The following is a 20,816-nucleotide window of genomic DNA, read 5'->3' on the forward strand; positions in this document are numbered from 1 at the left end:
CTACACAAGCAACACCATCCCAGGCCCTCACGATATCAGCCACAACTTCATACAGCTGCACATCCACTAATGTGGTGCGTGCCATCAATGCCCCTTGGCCACGGATATCAGCCAGACCAGACAGTCTCTATGACAAAGGATAAGTGGACACAAACCAGACACTAGGAATGGTAACACACACACGTACACCTGTAGGCAAACATTTTAACCTCTCTGGACATTCAAGAAGGGGTTTAAAAGTAGTCATCCTTCTACCAAGGAATTTCACAAGCCAATTACATAGAGAGTCTGCAGAATGGGAATTCATCTACAAATTTGACACCATCACCCTGGGATTGAATAAAGACATTTACTGGCTGGCACATTACAAAGCCAGTTTTCCCTGCCTTTAACATCCGCATTCTCACATCAAAAGCTATGACTGGGACACAGCCAGCCCACTTAATTAGCCTAATTAACAGAGGTCCTACAATTGACAGGTTCTTCTGCTATTATCTCTCTCTCTTGGTTTCTATTATTTCCACTCCAGCTCATCTGATGATGTAGGTTTTACCCAGGAAAGCTCATGACCTAATAAATTTGTTAGTAGGGCATGTCTACAGTCTGAAATTATTTTGAAATAACTTATTTTGAAATAAAAACTCTTGAAATAAGCTTATTCCCCCAGGAAATCAGGAGTACAGATTTTAAAACAACCAGCCTGTTATTTTGAAATAAGCGGGAGGGAGGGGTATTTTGAAATAACTCCCTAGTGTAGATCAGGGCTAAGGTGCCACAGGACTTTTTAAAGTTACAGACTAACCTTGCTGCCCTCTGAGATTTTTTAAAGACAAAGTAATTTTCTAGCCCTGCTGACTGGGGAGAAAGCTTCCAAATGAGACCCCCCTCATCTTCTAAAAACTGAGACAGCACAAGGCCAGTGAAGACCCCAGGGCTGTTAGGGCAAGTCTACGCTGGGGGACAAAGTCAAGTTAAGATCCCAACTCCAGCTATGTCAATTGCGTAGCTGAAGCCAAAGTAGCTTAACTCAGCTTTTGGCACTGTCTACACAGCAGGAAGTTGAAGGAAGAACAGGCTTGGACTTCCCTTGCCCCTCCTGAAATGGGGGTTACAGGAGTCGGCTAGGGTTGCCAGGGTTTTGAACTGGACAGTCCAGTATTTGATCTTTCTGTTCGGGAAACAAATTGAGAAACTATAAATGAGAAAATAGAACTGTCCTGTATTTTCTAAATGTAGATTGTGATGTCACCCCACGTGTGTCCTGTATTTTTGTGTGGACGCACACTCTTTTATTCTGAAATGAGCCTGCAGTGTAGACAGGGCCTGCGGCATCTCACCACTGCTGCTCATGACTTCTGATCATGCCACACAGTGCCTGGCTCCCGTGCTGGTGGGTGCCTGGCCCCGGGGCTGGCAGGAGGGACGCGTTTCTCGGGAGGTTTCTCTCTGCTCAGGGAGGAAGGGGGAGGGGGGTTACTGCCGGACCCCCATGCCTGTGTCTGGAGAGGGGGGGCGGGTCCATCAGCACTGGCCACCAGAGGGCCCTGGCCGCGGCTACCGGCTGGAGACCGAGCTCTCTCCTCGCACACGGGTCCGCCCCTGCGGTTGCCTCCTTCCGGATACGGGGGGCTGCGCTTCCCGGGGCAGAGCCGCTGCAGCGCCCGGCCGGGCTGGAGCCAGCCCCGCGCCCTGCGCGCCCAGCCCCGGAGCCGCCGCCTGCAGGTGAGGGGCGCGCCCCGGGCACAGGGCCGGGCAGGGACGTGACTCTCCGCTCCCCCCCCCCCCCAGCGCTGCTGCCCCCCGGGCCTCCGGCTCTGCCCCCCGAGCGCCCGCAGGAGCCGAGCCAGCCCCGGGGGGTGGGGGCCGGGCTGGCAGGAGGCGGCGCGCTGGGTTCCCACGAGGAGCGGCGGGTGCGCGGCTCCGGGGAACACGGGCCCTGTCTCCAGCCGGCGTGGGAGGGAGGTGAGGGGGAAGCGACCCGGGCTGGGGGTAGGTGGGGTTTGCCAGGGTGTCCTGGGAGCAGGGATCTCACCCCGGGGCCTGAAACACACAGGCAGGCAGACACATACACAGAGACACAAAGACAGGCAGACACACATACCCAGGGACACACACAGGGACAGGCACACACTGACACAGACAGGCAGACACAGACAGACGCACACACACCCAGTGTCTGGCTCTCCGGCTGTTTTTTCTGGAAGCTCTGAGCACAGACAAAGCTCCAGAAACGCGTCGCTAACCCGCGCTGTAAGAGGGGCCGTTTTGTGAAGAAAAGATGAAATTTTGAAAGCGAGGGTCGCTCCAGAGTAGGGATGTAAAACCTCATTTAATTAGTTAACTGGGGCTGGGCAGGACTGGAGCAGCCTCCGCCGGCAGGAGTTGGGGGGAGGCTGTTCCCATTACCCAGTAACAAGGGTAATCAAGTGATGCTCAGCTGGTAACCAGTTAATCATCCACATCCCTACTTCCCTAGTCTGTAACAGCATCACCCTGAGGGAAGGGAGGGAGAGTTCGGGGCTCCTTTGGCCTGAGTCTGTGCTGCTTTATTTTGCCTTTCCATGGCGTGCAGAAAACCTTTTTGCAGTCCTGCCCCCACCCTTACCCAGGGTGGGTGTCTTAAAGGCAGTGCCAGGCAGAAGATGCGTCATTTATTTTTGTATTGGAGTAGCCCCAGGGACTGACTGTTTTGAGTAAGGATGTTGGAGTGTAAACAACTAACCATTTAACCGATACAAGGATGCTTATCGGTTACACTCAGCGAAGCTTTCTCCCCAGGAGCCAGGCGGGCAGGGGCCGGCAGCCCTGCTCCCAGGGAGACTTCGCTGTGTCTGACTGAGCTAACACCTCAGGGATGACTCTTGCTGTGGTCTTAGTGAACATTTGCCCACATGTCTGCGGGGAGGAAACATTCCTGCCCCAGCACAATGAGGAGTGACCCCTCAGGAATCTGTAATGAACCTTCTCCCCTTGTCCTTCCCATGAACAGGGTTTCTGCTTCCTACGCCCGTCGGGGTCCCTCAGATGGAGCAAGAGGAAGAGACGTGTGACCTGATTCTCCAGGTCTCCGAAGAGGAAGAGGAGGAGGAGGAGGAGGAAGAGGTCCCCAGTGATGCTAGCACAGGTGAGAGATTTCCACAAAAAGCTCCGTGAGCTCTCTAGGTTGTATTGCTGCCCATCCAGGTCATGGCTTTCCCTGCATGGGCTGGATCCTCGTGGCAGACATCACCCCTACATGGATTCCAAGGCCAGAAGGGACCATTCGTCTGGCCTCTTGCTGGGTACAAGCCTGAGCCCTACCCCAATGATTTCTAGAGCCAATGATCTCTTAGGAAAACATCCAGCCTTGATTTAGAAATGGTCGGTGATGGGGAGCCCCTCACAACGCTTAGTAAGTTGTTCCAGGGGTTAATTACCGACACCAGGAAAAACGCCCCGTTTATTTCCAGCCTGAGTTTATCTAGTGTCAAAGTCAGAGCCTCAGCTTCCAGCCATTGCATCACATTAGACTTTTGTCTGCCAGACTGGATAGCCCAGTATTAATATTGGCGCCCGGTGCAGCTAGACTGTGACCAAGTCACCTCTTTACTTCACTTTAGAAAAGAGAAGACTGAGAGGGGACACGAGAGCAGTTTTCAAGTGTCTAAAGGGGTGTCACAAAGAGGAGGGAGGGAAATTGTTCTCCTAGGCCTCCGAGGACAGGACAAGAAGCAATGGGCTTAAATTGCAGCAAGGGAGGTGTAGGCTGGACATCAGGAAAAACTTCCTACCTGTCAGGGGGGTGAAACACTGGAATAAGTTGCCCAGGGAGGTTGTGGAATCTCCATCCCTGGAGATATTTAAGGGCAGGTTGGACAGACACCTGTCAGGGATGGTCTAGATGGTGCTGGGTCCTGCCATGAGGGCAAGGGACGGGACCTGATGACCCCTTGAGGTCCCTTCCAGTTCTAGTGTTCTAGGGTTCTGTGATTCTCTTGTTAATCTCCGTAGAGGGAGCTCCTCGTGTCCGTCTCTCCAAGGCAGGTTTTCCAACCCTGTATTCCTCATTCTCAAGGCTCTGCTCTGACCCTTCCCCAAATTCTCAACATCCCTCTTGGGTGGTGGGCACCAGAACAGGACACAGGGTTTCCGCCGCGGTGGCACCAGGGCCAAACACAGAGGTGAAATAACCAACCTGCTCAGGCTTCCCCTGTGTATGCATCACAGGATCACTTAACCCTGTGGGTCACAGCATCACACCGAGAATGCATGTGCAGCCAAGTATCCATCCCCACTCCCGACTCTTTTTAGAGCCCCTGCTTCCCGGCACAGCCCCCATCCCATGTGGCCTACGTTCTTTACTTCTCAATGGGTACATTTCTATTAGCGGTATTACACTGCTGTATTGTGCTGTATTGTTTGTGCCCGGTTTATATCAGCTCTCTCTGTGTCAGCGATCTATCCTCTTCTTTATTCTCCCCGTTTTTGTGTCATCTAGAGACTCTATCAGCAATGTGCTATGGTGGTGTCCTTTGGGACATTGATACAAATGTTAAATAGGTGTAAGGACCGATCACTGCGGGACCCCACTGGAAACACGACCGCTTGACGCTGATTCCCCATGGAAGTTACATTTTGAGGTTTGCCAGTTAGCTAGCTAGTTATCCATTAAGGTGTGCCATGTTCATTGTAAACTGGTCTCGACTGTTAAGCAAAACATTGAGTGGTGTCAAGTCAAAGACCTTACATTAGCCCATGGCTATGACATCAACATGATTACCTTGCAGTTTCTTCAAAAAAGGTATCTAGTTAGTTAGACAGGATCTGTTTTCCATAAACCCACCTGGTTTGCATGAGTTATATCATTCTTTGTTAATCCAGCCCTGGACCAGCCATCCCCTTATTTTACCAGGGATCAATGTCACATTTACTATTTTAAAATGCTGGCATGGCATTCTCCTTCTTCCCCTTTTCTGGAACTTCCCCCGAGCCCCGAGACTAACAGAAGCCCCCTCTCCAGCTCTCCTCTCTGAGCCTCCTTTCCCCGGAGGGCGGAGGGAGCGACTCCAGCCTGGATTCTGTCTCTGTCCCCGCAGGTGACGGGAGGTTGAGTGAGCGTGAGGAGGAAGGTGCCGCGACAGAGGAACAGCAGAGGCCGGTAGCAGGAGGAGGCGCAGGGAACGTTTCCCGGAGCCCTGAGCCCGAGGAGGCCTGTGAGAGCGAGGCCGGGTCGGAAGGGGAGCGCAGGGAGGGGAGCGCCCCTGGGAGGGGGGGCACCCAGGAACTTGGAGAGGCCTCGCCGGCAGGCGGGAAACAGAACATCTGTGCCGAGTGCGGGAAGCGCTTCTCCCGGCGCTCGCACCTGGTTATCCACCAGCGCGTGCACACAGGCGAGAAGCCCTACCAGTGCCCGGAGTGCGGGCGGTGTTTCAGCCAGAGCTCCACCCTCACCAGCCACCAGCGCGTCCACACGGGCGAGCGGCCCTACACCTGCCCCGACTGCGGGCGCAGCTTCAGCCAGAGCTCTACCCTGCTCACCCACCACCGGCTGCACACCGGGGAGACGCCCTACAAGTGCCTGGACTGCGGGCGCAGCTTCAGCCAGAACTCCACCTTTGTCATCCACCAGCGCACCCACACGGGCGAGAAGCCCTATCAGTGCCCGGAGTGCGGCAAGCGCTTCAGCGTCAGCTCCTACCTCATCACCCACCACCGCATCCACCGGGGTGAGCGCCCCTACCGCTGCCCGGCCTGCGGCAAGGGCTTCATCGACAGCTCCACCTTCCTGCGGCACCAGCGCACCCACACGGCCGAGAAGCCCTACCGCTGCCCCGACTGTGGCAAGAGCTTCAGCCTCAGCTCCTACCTGGTCAAGCACCGCACCCTGCACACGGGCCAGCGGCCCTACCGCTGTGCCCAGTGCGGGAAGCGCTTCGGCGAGAGCTCGGACCTGCTGCGGCACCAGCGCGTCCACACCGGCGACCGGCCCTTCCAATGCGCCGAGTGCGGGAAGAGCTTCGGCGAGAGCTCCACCCTCACCCGCCACCAGAGGACCCACCTGGGCAAGGACGCGCCCATCGGCTAGCCACGGCTCACGGGTCATGGCTCCTGGGCCACGGGCAACAGCTCCTGGGCCATGGCTCCTGGGCCACAGCTCCTGGGCCAGCTGCCCGCCTCCACTGACTGACTGTGTAGGGGCAGAAAGGAAACCCCTCTATGAGATCTTTTCAGTGTTTGGCATTGCCAGCTCTATTGATATTCGGTGTTTCTCTTATCAAGTCCCACAGAGTCCTATGTTCATTAGAGAAGAACCTCTAAGTAAGTAAGTAAGTAAGTAAGTAAGTAAGTAAGTAAGTGAAAGAAAGAAAGAAAGAAAGAAAGAAAGAAAGAAAGAAAGAAAGAAAGAAAGAAAGAAAGAAAGAAAGAAAAACCCACCCTTGTGGTTATGGAGAAAATTAGAGAATATTATTCTTAAGGGCAAGAAGTTAAAGACCACTCCCACCAATGTATTGTTGTTTCAAATCTCTAGTTTTTGAGGGGGCTAGGAGGCTAGACTTTTTGAACACTTTGGGTTGCTGATGCTGCATGGCAGGGCTAGAGCCATGTTCCCTGCCTTGACTAGCTTTCTTGATGAGAACAAAATGCCCACCGTGAGGTTTTCCATCAGTGGGTCCATATTCACAAGAGTCACTATGGGAGTTTCTTGGGGAGTGGGATCATGATTATTATTTTAAGTGAAATCGTATGTAAGAACATACCTCCCCAAGTGACCTGCATGCTGGAGGTGCACCGGACTGGGCTTGTAAGTCTAAAGGTCCTGCCTTGATAGGAGCGTGTTTTGTCTCATGGCGGCATTGGCCGGAAGGGGTTAATAGAACCCGGGTTTTATTCTTACAGCGTTAAATGGCGAATTGTGGTCTGTGGTTTGCTTCAAGTCCTGGCCAGAGACACCTGCTGTACCAATCATCCCCAAATGCAGATCCTCCTTTTAGGACAGCACACGTGGACAATTTGCCCGTGGGAGAGCAACGTGACCGGGGATCTGGTGGATTCTCCATCGATCGGACTCTTTGTAGCGAGATCGGTGTAACAGACGCTCTCTGGCTCAGTCAGGGGCTATTGGCTGGGTGCAGGTGTTCAGCTCGGCTCTGCAGACTATGTTGTGCCAGGGGGCTGACAACATCAGCTCCATGGCCCCTTCTGGCCTTGTGCCCTAGGATTTGTAAAACGGGTGGGATTTGCAGAGCCGCACAGAACGTTTGGTGCCCTCGCCCCATTTCACGGAGCAGGCACCGGGCCAGAAGAGCCGTGCGGCAGCTTTGAAAAACTTGACCTGCAAGCGTTTGAAATGTAGTAAAACCTGCTGCAGTTCCCCTGGTTCCCCACCCCCTGGACAGAGCAGACTTCTCTAGAGCCCTCTCTCCGCCCGGGCTCTGTGGCTGACCCTGTTTCTCCTGACAACGCAGACGCACAGCCTGTTGGGAGAGAGAAAAAAGAGCCGGGGAGAGGAAAACGCAGCTGCTTGCTTGTGACTCAGTGGCTGTGGAATCGCAGTTCCACTGCCCGGCGCACATCTTCCCAGAAGGGAGACTGTTTTCAAAATAAAAACCCTGCCCACGGGAACATATAAGGCTTGTAGAATACTTGTTGGTGAGGATGTGCTTCTTTCCCCTCTTTTCCCTCAGCCTTGTGACTGACCGGTTCGCTCACCACATTGCAGATCCATGTTCTGGCGTTTGATTTAGCAGGTCTAGTAGAGACCCATAAATGGAATGCTGAGGGCAGCTCCCACCGGCGCCGGGGCTCCTGGCAGTCGTGAGACGTAAGGGAAGCCGACTGGAGCATTTGCTCCCATCAGCCTCACCCTGTGGGGACAGAGCCAAGCTCGGCTTATGACAGGCCAACTCCAGCTCCGTATTCTGCCTCGCTGGAGTTGCGTACCTCAGAGGAGAGGAATTCCAAGCATTTGGGTGAGTTTAACAGGAAGCCCTGAACTAGCAGCCTTCACATTTGCACTGAGCAGAAGAGCAGCTCTGATGGCATCAGCTGCTCAGTTGTTCTCATTGCTCCAAACACTGTGTCATCCCCTGGAGCACTTGCACCGCTTGCTGTTTGCCCGGCACTCTCTGTTTCATGCAGCAACACGGCTTCCACACCTGTGAAAAGCTGCAGCCCCCAGTAAACGGCTTCCCAGTTAACCATTCACATCACTGCTCCAAACACCCATCACCTTTACATGTTTGTTCTGAGAGCAAAGGTGCATTTTTCACATGTATGGTGGAGGTGTGTGAACCCCTTCCGGTTTGGGGTTAGCCCCTAGTATGTTTCTGTGTTGTGTAATGACTTTGAGTTATTAGAAAGACTGACCAATAGCAGTTAAAGAATTCTTGGGTGATAGTTAAACTGTCCAATAGCATATTGCGATCTCTCTGAAGTTTTATTTCCTTTAATATTAATCAGAGCCCACCAGCCCCACCCACCCACCTCTCTTCTCACAGGTGAATGCCCATCCAAACTAATACCTTTAACCCCGATAGAAACAAGTGTGGATAGGCACATCTAACCTAGATCTACAGACCCATGGAAGCCCTGCTATTTCAGTGGCGCTGTGGTTAAACCGTCAGCTCTCTTGTACTCAAAACACATCTCAAACACCTGTTGTGCACAGAATACAGGAGCCTTTTCTCCCCTTGCTTTCTTTTAAACATTTTTGTTTTTCCCTCTCTCCCCTCCCCTGGCTTCTACTACATACATTTCAGCTTTTTACTGTAAATAGGTCTCTTTACAAAACGACAAGATAGCTGGATTTTCGCAGACCATTTTGATTTAAGACATACAGCCCCTTGAAAACAAACCAAGATGCTTCCATTAAAACTTGTGTCTTAAAGGCCGCACAGACCTTGTAAGAGAAACACAGATAGTCACAAAGTCCTTCAAGAGCTATTTTCCTTTACAGCTACCAAGATTTGCATGTTGTATGTCGGTCCCCTCACCCGTCTCTAACTTAACCCTTTCAGATGTCTTACAAATAGTCTTTTTCCTAAGCAAAGTTCTGTAACTTTTTTGCAGACCAGGTGGTCAATATAACACTCAAAGCAGGTGGCTTCCGGTTTGGTCATTTGCTTTAAAACATTCTCAGGGTCTCGAGCGCTTTGCTCAGCTTTGGCCACGGTGACCCCTTGTGTGAAATTTTCTTGGGGGGTGGAGCACAGGCCGGTGCCAAGGAGAGTCTGTGGACCCCAAAACCTTTGGAAAGCTGCTCCCAAAGGCTGGGATTAAGGGCAGCAATACAGAGCAACACATACAATAGGCCACATGCCTTTGATGCACCCAACATGGCGCTGGCTCAGTTAGCTCCATGCCAAGTCCACAGAGCCGCCATCCTCCGTGTCCTCGTCGATGATTTGTACTGGGGTTGAGCAGGTTGGGCCCAGTGCGGCTTGACGATGCAATGCATGGGAGGGGCAAAAAGGGCCACACGCCCCGCCCCAGAAGGGGAACTGCAGCAGCAACTCCAGGGTGGCTGTACTGCCCCAGCCCTGCCGCACAGCTGGTGTGTCTCCTGGGCTCTGTGTAGCCCTGCCGGAGGACAGGGGAGCTGCTGGCGTGGGGACGCCTTGCAGAACAACCTGCTCCTGTGGCTCAGGCATCCGGATCCAGTGCGGCAGGAGGACAGAGCTGCAACCCCCTCCGCCCCCAGGTAAAGTGGGATGGAGAGGAGACCGGGAAAGTGTGGGGCCCTAGGCTGGAGAGAAGTCATGCGGAAGGCTTCATGGGAGGGTCACGTGCTTCCCTTTAGCTGGTGCCCCCCTTTGCATCTCTCCCAGGAGTCACCTCACCGGGTCTAGAAGGACGCTGAGCTGAAGAAACATCTCAGAGGGGAAGCCGTGTTAGTCGGTAACTGCAAAAACCGAGGAGTCCTGTGGCTCCTTAGAGACTATCTGATTCATTAGGGATTTATCTGCCCACGAAAGCTGATGCCCTCATCAATCAGTTAGTCTCTACAATGGAACATGGTGGTTCCTTGTTTTTGAGCTGGACAGTGGCTTTCAGATGCAAGTATGTGCCTGTTTTTCAAATGAACGCAACCTCAGGGTTCCCACTCCATCACCCTTCCCCCTCAGCTTCCACCATCATTTTTAATTGTTCATTTCACTGCACAGCATCTTCACCTTGTATGCCAATGACTCCGGTGAGCTGTGGTCACCTGCCTCCTCCGGGGGCAGACAACAAGAAGCCCTCACATCTGGTCTTCCTTGTGAGGGTTTGGGTCTCGGGGTCAGGTCCTGGTGTTGTACTTAAAAGAAGTACTCAGGATCTTTTTCAGGGGGATAAGGCAACACGCCACATTTATTGAACACACATAGAATAATCAACACTTGTCATATGCATATGACACCTCACACTCATGCACTCACACACACACAAGCAAACTCTGTCTTGTTATTACCAAAAGTTGCTCCCCCTAACTGCACTGGCCAGGAGAGTTAGATGGGGGAGGGGGGGAGCCGGGCTTCTGCTGATCCAGATCGATGCTCCCATGTTGACAAGATGAAAACCCAGGGTCCCTCTGCAGGATGCCTCCTATTTATCCCTCTCATGCAGCCAATTAGTCATCACCTCGCCTTTCCTAATGCTGCTTCAAAGAGAGTTCTTCCAAGGGCAGGCACTTGCTACTTGACTCCCAAGGCATCTGTCTGTCCAGTCTTCTTAATGAGCTCACTTTGCAGGTATTGTCTTGGATCTGGCTCCCAAACCTTCTCCACCCTTGCAACTGCTGCTGGAGGGGCTCCCCTTTCAGTCTTCCCTCACACCTCATTCATTTCAACAGGGCAATCGAGGAAAGGGGAGAGCTCAAAAGACATTTTTTCTTACCAGATCTATGTACCTTAATACAAAGTTCTAGGAGAAATGTTCCAGAGATTCTATAAGAACACTTAACAGAGATATATCTAAAAGGACAAGATCTTATTACAAAGTATAATATCACAGGGATATCTCCACATTGTAGCGTCCATCCCTGTCCCTGCTTTTTCTGCTGGCAGCGGGAGGCTCTCGGAGCAAAAATAAATTCCAAAATTCTCCCAGGGATGGTGAACATGACCTGGTTTCCTCTCACTGTTTCCACGATTTCTGAAAGGCGCATTCTTGAAATGAGATGGCCCCTTCTGTGCAACGCGGTCACTTTCAGGGGGCAGTGCTGGGCCGGCCAAAGGCCAAGCTCCCGAGGTCAGGCTGATCAGATTAGTACGTTTCCCTTCTGGGATGGTGTAAGGTGCTGACATGGGCAGTGGGTATCTGAGGCAGGCAGAGTATCAAACTGCCAGGCACAGCCCTGCTCACACTCCGCCCTCTGCTTCAGCCGGCTCCATACTGTGCTGTTAAATGCAGGGCAAAGTACTGGACACTTTCAGTCCGCTTAATTAGTCTCATCAGCTCCAGTCCTCTAATGGACAGGTGTTTCGCCTCACCCCCATTCTTTTTCTGATACAAATGCCAGTCTCCTGTTATCCCTCTCCAGCTCATCTTAGGAATTGGGGTTTGCCCACCACAGCTCATGCTTCTGTACAGTAGGGTTAGTCTCCAAGCTGCCGCAGGACTAGGCGTTGTTTTTGAAGTTACTAACAGGGCCACCCTGCTCCTTTCACTAATAGCCCTCCGGGCACGTGAGGAAGGAGAGAGCCCACGTTTTCCTGAGGCGCTGGGCCAGGCAGCCCAGTGAGGAAGGAGAGAGCCCACGTTTTCCTGAGGCACTGGGCAAGGCAGCCCAGTGAGGAGGGAGAGAGCCCACGTTTTCCTGAGGCGCTGGGCAAGGCAGCCCAGTGAGGAAGGAGAGAGCCCACGTTTTCCTGAGGCGCTGGGCAAGGCAGCCCAGTGAGGAAGGAGAGAGCCCACGTTTTCCTGAGGCACTGGGCCAGGCAGCCCAGTGAGGAGGGAGAGAGCCCACGTTTTCCTGAGGCACTGGGCACGGCAGCCCGGTGAGGAAGGAGAGAGCCCACGTTTTCCTGAGGCGCTGGGCAAGGCAGCCCAGTGAGGAAGGAGAGAGCCCACGTTTTCCTGAGGCGCTGGGCAAGGCAGCCCAGTGAGGAAGGAGAGAGCCCACGTTTTCCTGAGGCACTGGGCAAGGCAGCCCGGTGAGGAAGGAGAGAGCCCACGTTTTCCTGAGGCACTGGGCAAGGCAGCCCAGTGAGGAAGGAGAGAGCCCACGTTTTCCTGAGGCGCTGGGCAAGGCAGCCCAGTGAGGAAGGAGAGAGCCCACGTTTTCCTGAGGCACTGGGCAAGGCAGCCCAGTGAGGAAGGAGAGAGCCCACGTTTTCCTGAGGCACTGGGCAAGGCAGCCCAGTGAGGAAGGAGAGAGCCCACGTTTTCCTGAGGCACTGGGCAAGGCAGCCCAGTGAGGAAGGAGAGAGCCCACGTTTTGCTGAGGCACTGGGCAAGGCAGCCCAGTGGCTCCCAGTAGGCCAGCAGCAAGGCTGGGCAGAGGACCCAAAGCCTGAATTTATGCACCAGCTACTAAACCCTATTTAGGGCCCCCTCTAAAAACAAAACAATTACTTTTGGGGGGGGTCATGCCTTAGGGCCTGGGCCTGTCTGAATCTGGCCCGGCTCCGATGGGCCAGCCCTCTCCTCTCCCCCACCCCTGACTGCACACAAATGTCCCCCACAACCCAAGCGCTCGGGGGCCCGTCCGCTGCCCTCCCCACCACCCCTCTCCTCTGTGCGCAAAGCGGCTGGTGTCCCGGGTCCCCGCGGGCTCAGGCATTGAATGGGCAGGTCCCACAGCAGGCAGGTGGCCCAGGCGCCGCAATCACACACACACCCCCCCGAAGGAGAATCCCTGGGGCCCCGTACGCCCCGGCCAGGCGCTGCTCTGCAGGGGGCTGCTGGGGGACCGCCCCCCTCCCGAAAGGGCCCTTGTCCGGGGGCGGGGAAGAGGAAGAGAAGCGGCTTTTTGTCGCTCCTGCTCCCAGCCCCTTCCTGCGCATTGGAGGCGGCACTTCCCGGGTCAGCGGCGGCTGCAGCATCCGGGGGCCCGGGCTGAGCCGCGGCTGCTCCCCGCGGGTGTGTGCGGCCGGCCGGGCGGCGAGGCCGGTCCCCAGCGCCGCGCGGCGCCCGGCCGGGCTGGAGCCAGCCCCGCGCCCTGCGCGCCCAGCGCTGGAGCCGCAGCCTGCAGGTGAGAGGCGCGCCCCGGGCGCAGGGCTGGGCCGGGCAGGGAAGTGACTCTCCACCCTCCCAACCCTCCTCGCCCCAGCGCTGCTCCCGGGGGCGGGCGGGGGCTGCGGGTCTCAGCGCTGCTGCCCTCGCGGGCCCCCGACTCTGCCCCCCGGAGCGCCTGCAGGAGCCGAGCCAGCCCCGGGGGAGCGGCCGGGCCGGGGCCCGAGGGGGGCAGGAGGGAGCCGGGCCGGATCCTGGCAGCGTCAGCAGGAGCAATGGGGCTGGGGGGAGCCCCCCCAACCCCCCCCCCCCGCACATTGACTGCAGGCTGAGGAGGCAGATGACACATCCAGGGAGGATATTGTCTGCCTGGCGCGCAGGGACCGTGCTGGGCGGGGGGGGGGGGGGGGGGGGGGGGGGGCTAGTGTTCAAACCTCACCTGGGCTTTTCTGCCTGCGCCTCTTAGCCCTGCTCTGCCCGCAGAGGGTCCCGTCTGCCCCAGGAGCAGGGAGGCTTGCGGGGGCCATGCAGGGGAAGAAATGAGGGTGCAGAGTGGTGGGGTTGTCCCGGGCATGGCAGGGTGTCGTTCCTTAGCTCTGGTTCCTTCCAGAGGCACGTGTGTTCACCAGGGAGATGCTGGTGCTTTGACTCGTGGGATGGGGGGACAGAGTCAGTTTGACAAAGGGCCCTGTTAGAATCAGGGAACCAGTGTGACCCCTAGTCCAAGGGGGCGGTGCGGCCAGATGGCAGGCCCTGGGGCTGAGCTGGTGGGTTGTTCTAACCTAGGAGATCCTTGCTGTTGCAGGGGCTGGCGACCTTCGAGGACGTGGCTCTGTATTTCACTCAGGGGCAGTGGGGTCTCTGGGACCCAGGCCAGAGAGACGCCATGCAGGAAAACTACGAGTCCCTGATCCTGCTGGGTAAGGACCCCTTCCCCCCCCCCCCGAAAGGAGGGAGAGATCTCTGTCTGTCGTGCATGGGGAGAGCAGCGCCAAGATCAGGGTCTGGCAGGCGCGCAGGGAGAGGCAGTGTGGGCTCTGAACTGCTCTCAGCAGGAATGGACAAGAGGCTCCGAGTGTAAGAGGGGACCCTAGAAACAGGCCACGTCGTTCGCATGGCTGGGGATAGAACTCAAGTCTCCTGAGACACAGACCGTGTCCACACCATGAGCTGCCCATGCGTGTGGCACTAGTGGGAATATAAGCAGGCGAGTAGCCACACTAGCAGCAGCAGAAGCCTGGCTGAGCCCTGCCTGGTGGGTCCATATTCGTGCTCTGCTGCTGCTACCGAGGCTACACCACTAGCTCAGTGTCCTGGACTGGGCGCATGCACTGTCTGGATGGAGGGGTTGTGAGCCCTGTGGATGCACAGAGGTGTCTTCTTACCCTGAGTTAAAGTAATGCAGCTTAACGGCAGCCTTGCAATACTAAGTCCTGTGACAGCTACTGCCAGCTTTGTCGTCGCAGCTTTTAGCTCATCTCCGTTAACCTGAGCTGCCTTTCAGACAGGGGTTCTCTGCTGTCTGCAGACCTGCCCGCAGACCACCAGCCAACCACCCATGGGTTCAGGATGGGGTTGGGGGGTGGGGTCTTGGTGGGAGGTTGGGTACAGGCGCAGCTGAGGATGAGGGGTCTGGGCAGGAGGTTGGGTGCAGGAGCGGGCTGGGGGCAGTGGTTTGGCCAGGATTCCAGCCAATGGGAGCAGCGGGAAAAGCTTCTGGATGAGAGGTTGCCTGCATGTCATTTCCCCTCAACTGGGGGAGAGGGGAGTGGTAGAGTGTGGAGCCCCTCTCCCCCCACCCCACCCCATACACACACACCTGCAAGCTGGATCTAGCCTGCGAGGCCGAGGGCTCCCTCCTGCAGCGGGAAGCCAACCTGGGGGGAGCGGGTGGGACTGTGAGGCTAGATTGCCTGCCTGGACTCCCTGGTGCGGGGGGTGAGGGAGAGCCCGGTGCCCACCTGCAAGACTTTCTTGGACCACTGGTGGTCCATGGACCACACTTTGAGAACCTCTGCTTTAAGACCACACTTTCTGTGTGAGGGAAGACGGGAGGACAAGTTGCCTAACCTTTGCCATTATAACGTTCCATCTTCGGTTGCTTCTAACTTGAATTAACCCACGCTTGGAGGGGAGGGCCAGGAGGTGCGAGAGATGCTTTCCACCATCTCTGGGAAAATGCAGCCAAGTTAGGCAAAGTTATCGGCTGCAGAAAATTAACAGTGTGGCTGCAAAAGATGGAATTTCTTTGGGTTTTTTATTACAACCCCCCTCCCCCAGGAGCTATCATGTGGAAATATGTTAAAAGCATTATTAAGGTTGCAAAATCAAGCACTCAAAAGTTAGGAAATCCCTGGATTAAGTTGTCCATGCAACCTGCATTCAGCCCTCCTGTGCCTGGTCACAAAGGGTTTTGTGCAGGATCCTGCTTCCTTCGGTGCTCAGGATGAACGCTGCTCACCAGACCTCTGGCTGTCCCAAAGGGTCTCCCTGAGCATTTCCCTCTGTGCTCCGGGGTTACCTGACTTCAGCCCCAGTGAGGAAAGGGACTGGATTTGAAATCACAGAGACTGTTTGTAGCACCTATTTAACGAGCATGTAACGAACCCTGAGCTCTTCTCTTTCCTTTCTCCTGAGTAGACTTTCCGATTCCGAAACCCAACGTGATCTCCCGGATGGAAACAGAGGAAGATCTGGGGGTCCCGGATCCCCACGCCGCAAAGGAATGGGAGATCCTCAGAGTAGCCCCCACAGGTGAGGGGTCATAATTAACCCAAGTAAGAAACCCCTGGGCAAAGGAAGCGAACAAGATTCCCACACAGACCCTGCGAGCGCCCCAATTCTACCTCTGGTCGGGCTTGTCCCCCACAGGTGTCATATCCCCTCATGACATGTCACCCACAGCCTCCCACCCAGCCTGACGGACAACTGCCAATAGCTCCCTTTCCCCAGTCTTCGGATGGCCTGTGGAGGCCGGATGGGTCAGATGCAGGGTGGGATCCCGGAAGGCACGTGGAGTGCTGGACATCACAGGCCCTAACCTGTAGCCAGCTAAAAAAGTGCCGGAACAGTCTTGCAATTGAATCAGGTACCCTGTGCGCAGGACAGGTGGAGCTAGGTGTGTAGGAATGGGAGGCACCATTGGCCGCGCTAGCCAATGGGCCTTGCTGACCAGCGGGGGGGGGGGGGGTGCTAAGCCTTACCCCTTTGCTAGAGTCAGGTTTTCTGTTTCTGGGGAGAACGAGTTAGGTGCTTGTCTTATGCTACATCCAGCCTCTGTCTTTAGCCCCAGGGTGAGGGCACATGCTTGGGACATGGAGGATGCAGGTTCAATTCCCCCTCTGCTGGAAAGGGTGAAAGGATGTGCTAGCTACTGTGGCTCCCTCTGTCTCTCCAGGTTGAAGGATGGCTGGAGCAAGGAGATTGGAGCCCAGGTCTCCACTTGCCTTTCCAGAGATGGATCTTCTGGTGTTTGATTTAGCAGGTCTAGCAAAGACCTGCTAAATCGAATACTGAAGGTGCTCCCAGTTGATCCCAATACTCCTGGCAGTTACGTGGAGTAAGGGAAGCCAATGGGAGCGTTTGCTCCTGTCGGCCTCCCACTGTGAAGATGGCACCATGCTCGGCTTAAGGTTTCTTGATTCTGGCTGCATTGCAGGAGTTGCATCCTGTAAGCCGACCTTCTGGGTCTAGTATAGACCTGGCCTCGGTGCCCTGACCCCTGGACTACAGAGTCCTTGTTTCTCTTTCTCGGTGCCTATTCCACTGCATATAGTCACTTAAACAGTCCTTGGGGAGGGAGGGAAGGAGGGAGGGAGAGGACAAGAGTGCTGACAAACATGGGACTGAGTCTGAGGGCATCCACCCTGGAGGCTCTGGGTCCAGTAACTCATCATTTATCCAGAGTGCAGCAGCTCCTGTAGGAGCATTCAAATCCTTCCTCCTTCAGGTGGGCAGGGGGAGAGACTGAACTGGAACCTCCCACATCCCAGTGGATGCTCTAACTGTCGGCTATGAAGTCGGCGTTACCACCACCCCCTCGGCGGGCTGGGCTTTGAATGGCCGCCTACCGGATTGGGTGCTGCATGCGAGTAAGCAGCTGGACTCCTGCCTTTCCCCGGGTTCACTGATCACCCTGGGGCTTTGGTGGGAGATGGGTATGCAGGGGCCTAGACGGAGGTAGCCGTGCACAAGGTCAGAAGCAGGAAACTTTGGCACTGTGTGAGGAAAGGCAGTTTGTGAATGGCAGTGGAGTCAAAACTGGGACCTTGCTGGCTATGCCCAAGACTTGGGGGCCCACGCTGGGGGTGTAAACATCTAAGTACTTGTGTGGCTCTCACCTCAGCACTTTGCCCTTCTGTTCTGCCCCTTCCCATGGATCCCTTTCCACGGAAAGGGGCAAAACACCTTTCCATGGTTGCCTTTCCCCTGGGCACAGGGGACTCCAGTCTGGATTCTCTCTCTGCCCCCGCAGATGATGGGATGGAGAGCGAGCCTGAGGAGGAGAATCTGGAGCAGGAAAGCCCGGAGATGGTGGAATTGGACATGATGCTGTTGGGAAGAGCGGAAGAGAACATTTTCCAGAGCTTGGACCACCGAGAAGCCTATGAGAGCCTGGAGGGGCAGCCGGAAAACCTCCCAGAGGAGAGAGTAGGCACAGCCACTCCCCAACGGGAAGGCTTTAAGGAATTCAACAACCTCAGCACCAGCCGGAGAGCAGGGAAGCCAGAAAGGCAGAAAACATGCACCGAGTGCGAGAAAACCTTTTCTTGGAGGTCGGAGCTGCTGATCCACCAAAGACTGCACACAGGGGAGAAGCCCTACAAATGCCTTGACTGCGGGAAAAGCTTCACCCGCAGCTCCAACCGGAACGCACACCAGAGGATCCACACGGGAGACAAGCCCTACAAGTGCACGGAGTGCGGGAAAAGCTTCAGCCAGAGCTCGCACCTGGTGAAACACCAGCGGCTGCACGTGGGGGAGAAGCCCTACAAGTGCACAAAGTGCGGGAAAAGCTTCAGCTGGAGCTCGGACCTCATCGTCCACCAGCGCATCCACACGGGGGAGAGGCCCTACAAATGCCTCGACTGCGGGAAAAGCTTCAACCGGAGCTCGAACCTGAACACGCACCAGCGCGCACACCTGGGAGAGGGCCCCTACACCTGCACCGAGTGTGGAAAAGCTTCAGCTACTGCTCCTCCTTCCTCCGGCACCAGAGAACCCACACCGGGGAGAAGCCCCACAAATGCACCGAATGCGGGAAAACCTTCTTCGAGATCTCGGCCCTCCTCCGGCACCAGCGGAGCCACACCGGAGAGATGCCCCACAAATGCACCGAGTGTGGGAAAAGCTTCTTCGAGAGCTCCTCCCTCATCAAGCACCAGAGGATCCACACCGGCGAGAAGCCCTACAAATGCCCTGACTGCGGGAAGAGCTTCAAGCAGAGCTCCTCTCTCATCAACCACCTGCGGACCCACACCGGCGAGAAGCCCTACAAATGCACCGACTGCGGGAAGAGCTTCACCGTGAGCTCAGCTCTGATTAGACATCAGAGGGTCCACCTCTGATCGACTTCAGCCGTCGGTTTCCCGGCTGCTGCTCGCGGGAGGCTGGAGGACCGGCCTGGGAACCCGAGCAGGTGGCTGTGGCTCCGTCGAGGAGCAGGGCATGGGGAAGAGCCCCAGAAAGCCTGGGTGTTTGGTTCCTTGTGATTCATTCAGTGACCTGGTCCCAGTCTGTCTCAGAATGGAGCTGGCGGGAGAAGGGCTGTGCTGTGGGGGAAGATTCTGGCCGGCACCTCACCGTGTGTTGGGGTGGCACCAGGCGTGATGGCGCTCCCAACTTGGGCTGTCTCAGCCCATATTAACAATTAGATAAGGCTGGCTCTCCTTTCCCTGTGGGTTCCCTCATCTTCCTTTCCCCCGCTGTCCAGTCACCGACTCACAGAGGCCCCCAGAGAGCAGTGTACAGAGGCACAGGAGAAAGCTGCCAGTCTGAGCTGTCCAGTCCATAAAACACCCCAGAGCCAGGGGATCGGGGCACGGGCGTGTTGTGTCCCAGCAGGTCACGGGGGCGGGGAGGGAGGTCACTTGGGGGAGGGCCTGCTGGGCTACAGGAGGAAAGGGGGCCAGCCAGCACAGAGGCAAAGCCACGCCAGACATCAGATTGATCCTCTGTGTGCTGGGGGGGATTGGAAGGGATTAGCGAAGGCCCCGGGGGGGGGGGGGGTCAAGTCTTGCTCAGATTCTGGATGGCCCAGGGAAGAATTTTGCCTCCTGTTTCCCACCTACAGCTAAGGTCCTCTGTTACACGCCGTTGGGAATCACGTGCGTGGTCTTAGCCAAGTCTGGTCCCTTGCTCTTCATTCGCTGACCTTGTCCCAGCCTGTCAGAGAACAGAGCTGCCGGAAGAAGGGCTCCTGTCCCTAACCCCAGCCACACAGCGAAGATGGAACCTGCTCCAGTCTCCCCGAACGGATTAGAGCCCGGGCACCGGAAGTGACTAAATACCTTATGACCATGTTAAAATCAGGTGAGGGGGGCTGTACCTGGGACCAGTGTTCCCTCTCCGATTTTCCAACCATGAGTGGACAGAGTTTGGGCTTGGGCACCAATATCGAGCTCCGTGCTGGCTGGCCCCCTTTCCTCCTGTAGCTTCCCGGCGGCCGGAGCAGACACCCCCTGCCATGTGGCATGTCCCATTCCTGGCCCCAGCCACCAGAACAAGCCCCGACCCCCCACCGCAACATGGCAGCCTTGGCCACTGGAGCAGGCCTCTTCCTGCTCCCCCCTCACGTGGCCACAGCAGGTCCCGGCTCCCCCACTCCAGTGGCCTCCTCACCACGCCATCTCAGCCTGGCCAGCCCGCCAGACAGCTGCCTGTCGCGCGGCTCTCCAGAGGAACGGGGGCAGGGAAAGAATTTTCTGTGCGTGGCCGTGCAGGCGCGCACCTTCACGGAAACACTGCCTGGGACCCTGGTGAGAACTGCTGTGTAGATGGGGCCTAGTGTCTAGGGATGTTAAAAATCATTTAATGGGGTAACCGTGTAGCCACTACAGAAATCAGCGGTTACCTGCACTGCAGGCTCTGCAGCATAAAGCTTAGCTTTACACTGCAGAACCCGCAGCCTCTGTAGGAGCGGACTGCCAGCCCCTACCTGCCTGGCTCCCAGGGAGGACGCTTCGCTGCCCTGCCGCACTGAAGCCGCCTTCCCAGGAGCCGGCTGAGTTTAACCAAGACCATTAACTGATAAGCTTCATCTTATCGATTAAACGGTTAAACTGACATCCCTTCTAGTGTCTCTAACAGTTTTCCCTTGCGGGGAGGCGCATGAAAACTGAAGTTCTAATGCTGTTAAGCTGCCCAGCTAGAAGGCTGGAACATGAGCGGGCTGGTGTGTGGGCCCCAACGTGGGTATTTGCCTGCCCACGTGGCAAGAAGAAACTCTGTAATTACACAGTTTGGCCACAGACCTACCCAAGCCCTGTGGGCCAGAGCCTCAGCGGGGGTAGAGCCACGTAGTTATCCCCATGAAGCGATGTCGGGTGACCCTCGCCGAGGAAGAGGCCAGGTGATTTCTCTAGATGTGCTGTATTGGAGCTTTCTGCATCCTGCCCTAGTAAAGAAGCTTTGGTTGCTGGACGTGTGTGTGTGTGTCTGTTGGGAACCCAGCACTGCAGCGC

The 20,816-nt window shown here is 55.9% G+C and overlaps 2 protein-coding genes across 2 annotated transcripts in view; one reads left to right on the forward strand and one right to left on the reverse strand.

The window, feature by feature from the left end:
- Positions 1-20,816, reverse strand: part of LOC106731297 (uncharacterized) — a 146,749-nt gene that overhangs the window by 48,818 nt on the left and 77,115 nt on the right. The gene's annotated exons all lie outside the window — the stretch shown is intronic.
- LOC102462397 (uncharacterized) lies at positions 1,540-20,773 on the forward strand. Its single transcript, XM_089771450.1, is given in 9 exon segments — positions 1,540-1,722; positions 2,990-3,124; positions 5,076-6,063; positions 10,143-10,171; positions 13,023-13,153; positions 13,940-14,054; positions 15,775-15,888; positions 17,609-18,310; positions 18,313-20,773. Coding segments are annotated over 8 exon segments (2,568 nt in total). The 5' UTR covers positions 1,540-1,722; positions 2,990-3,024; the 3' UTR covers positions 18,702-20,773.

The sequence above is a fragment of the Pelodiscus sinensis genome, chromosome 19 (assembly GCF_052426305.1).
Source record: "Pelodiscus sinensis isolate ZL-2025 chromosome 19, ASM5242630v1, whole genome shotgun sequence".
Lineage (NCBI taxonomy): Eukaryota > Metazoa > Chordata > Testudines > Trionychidae > Pelodiscus > Pelodiscus sinensis.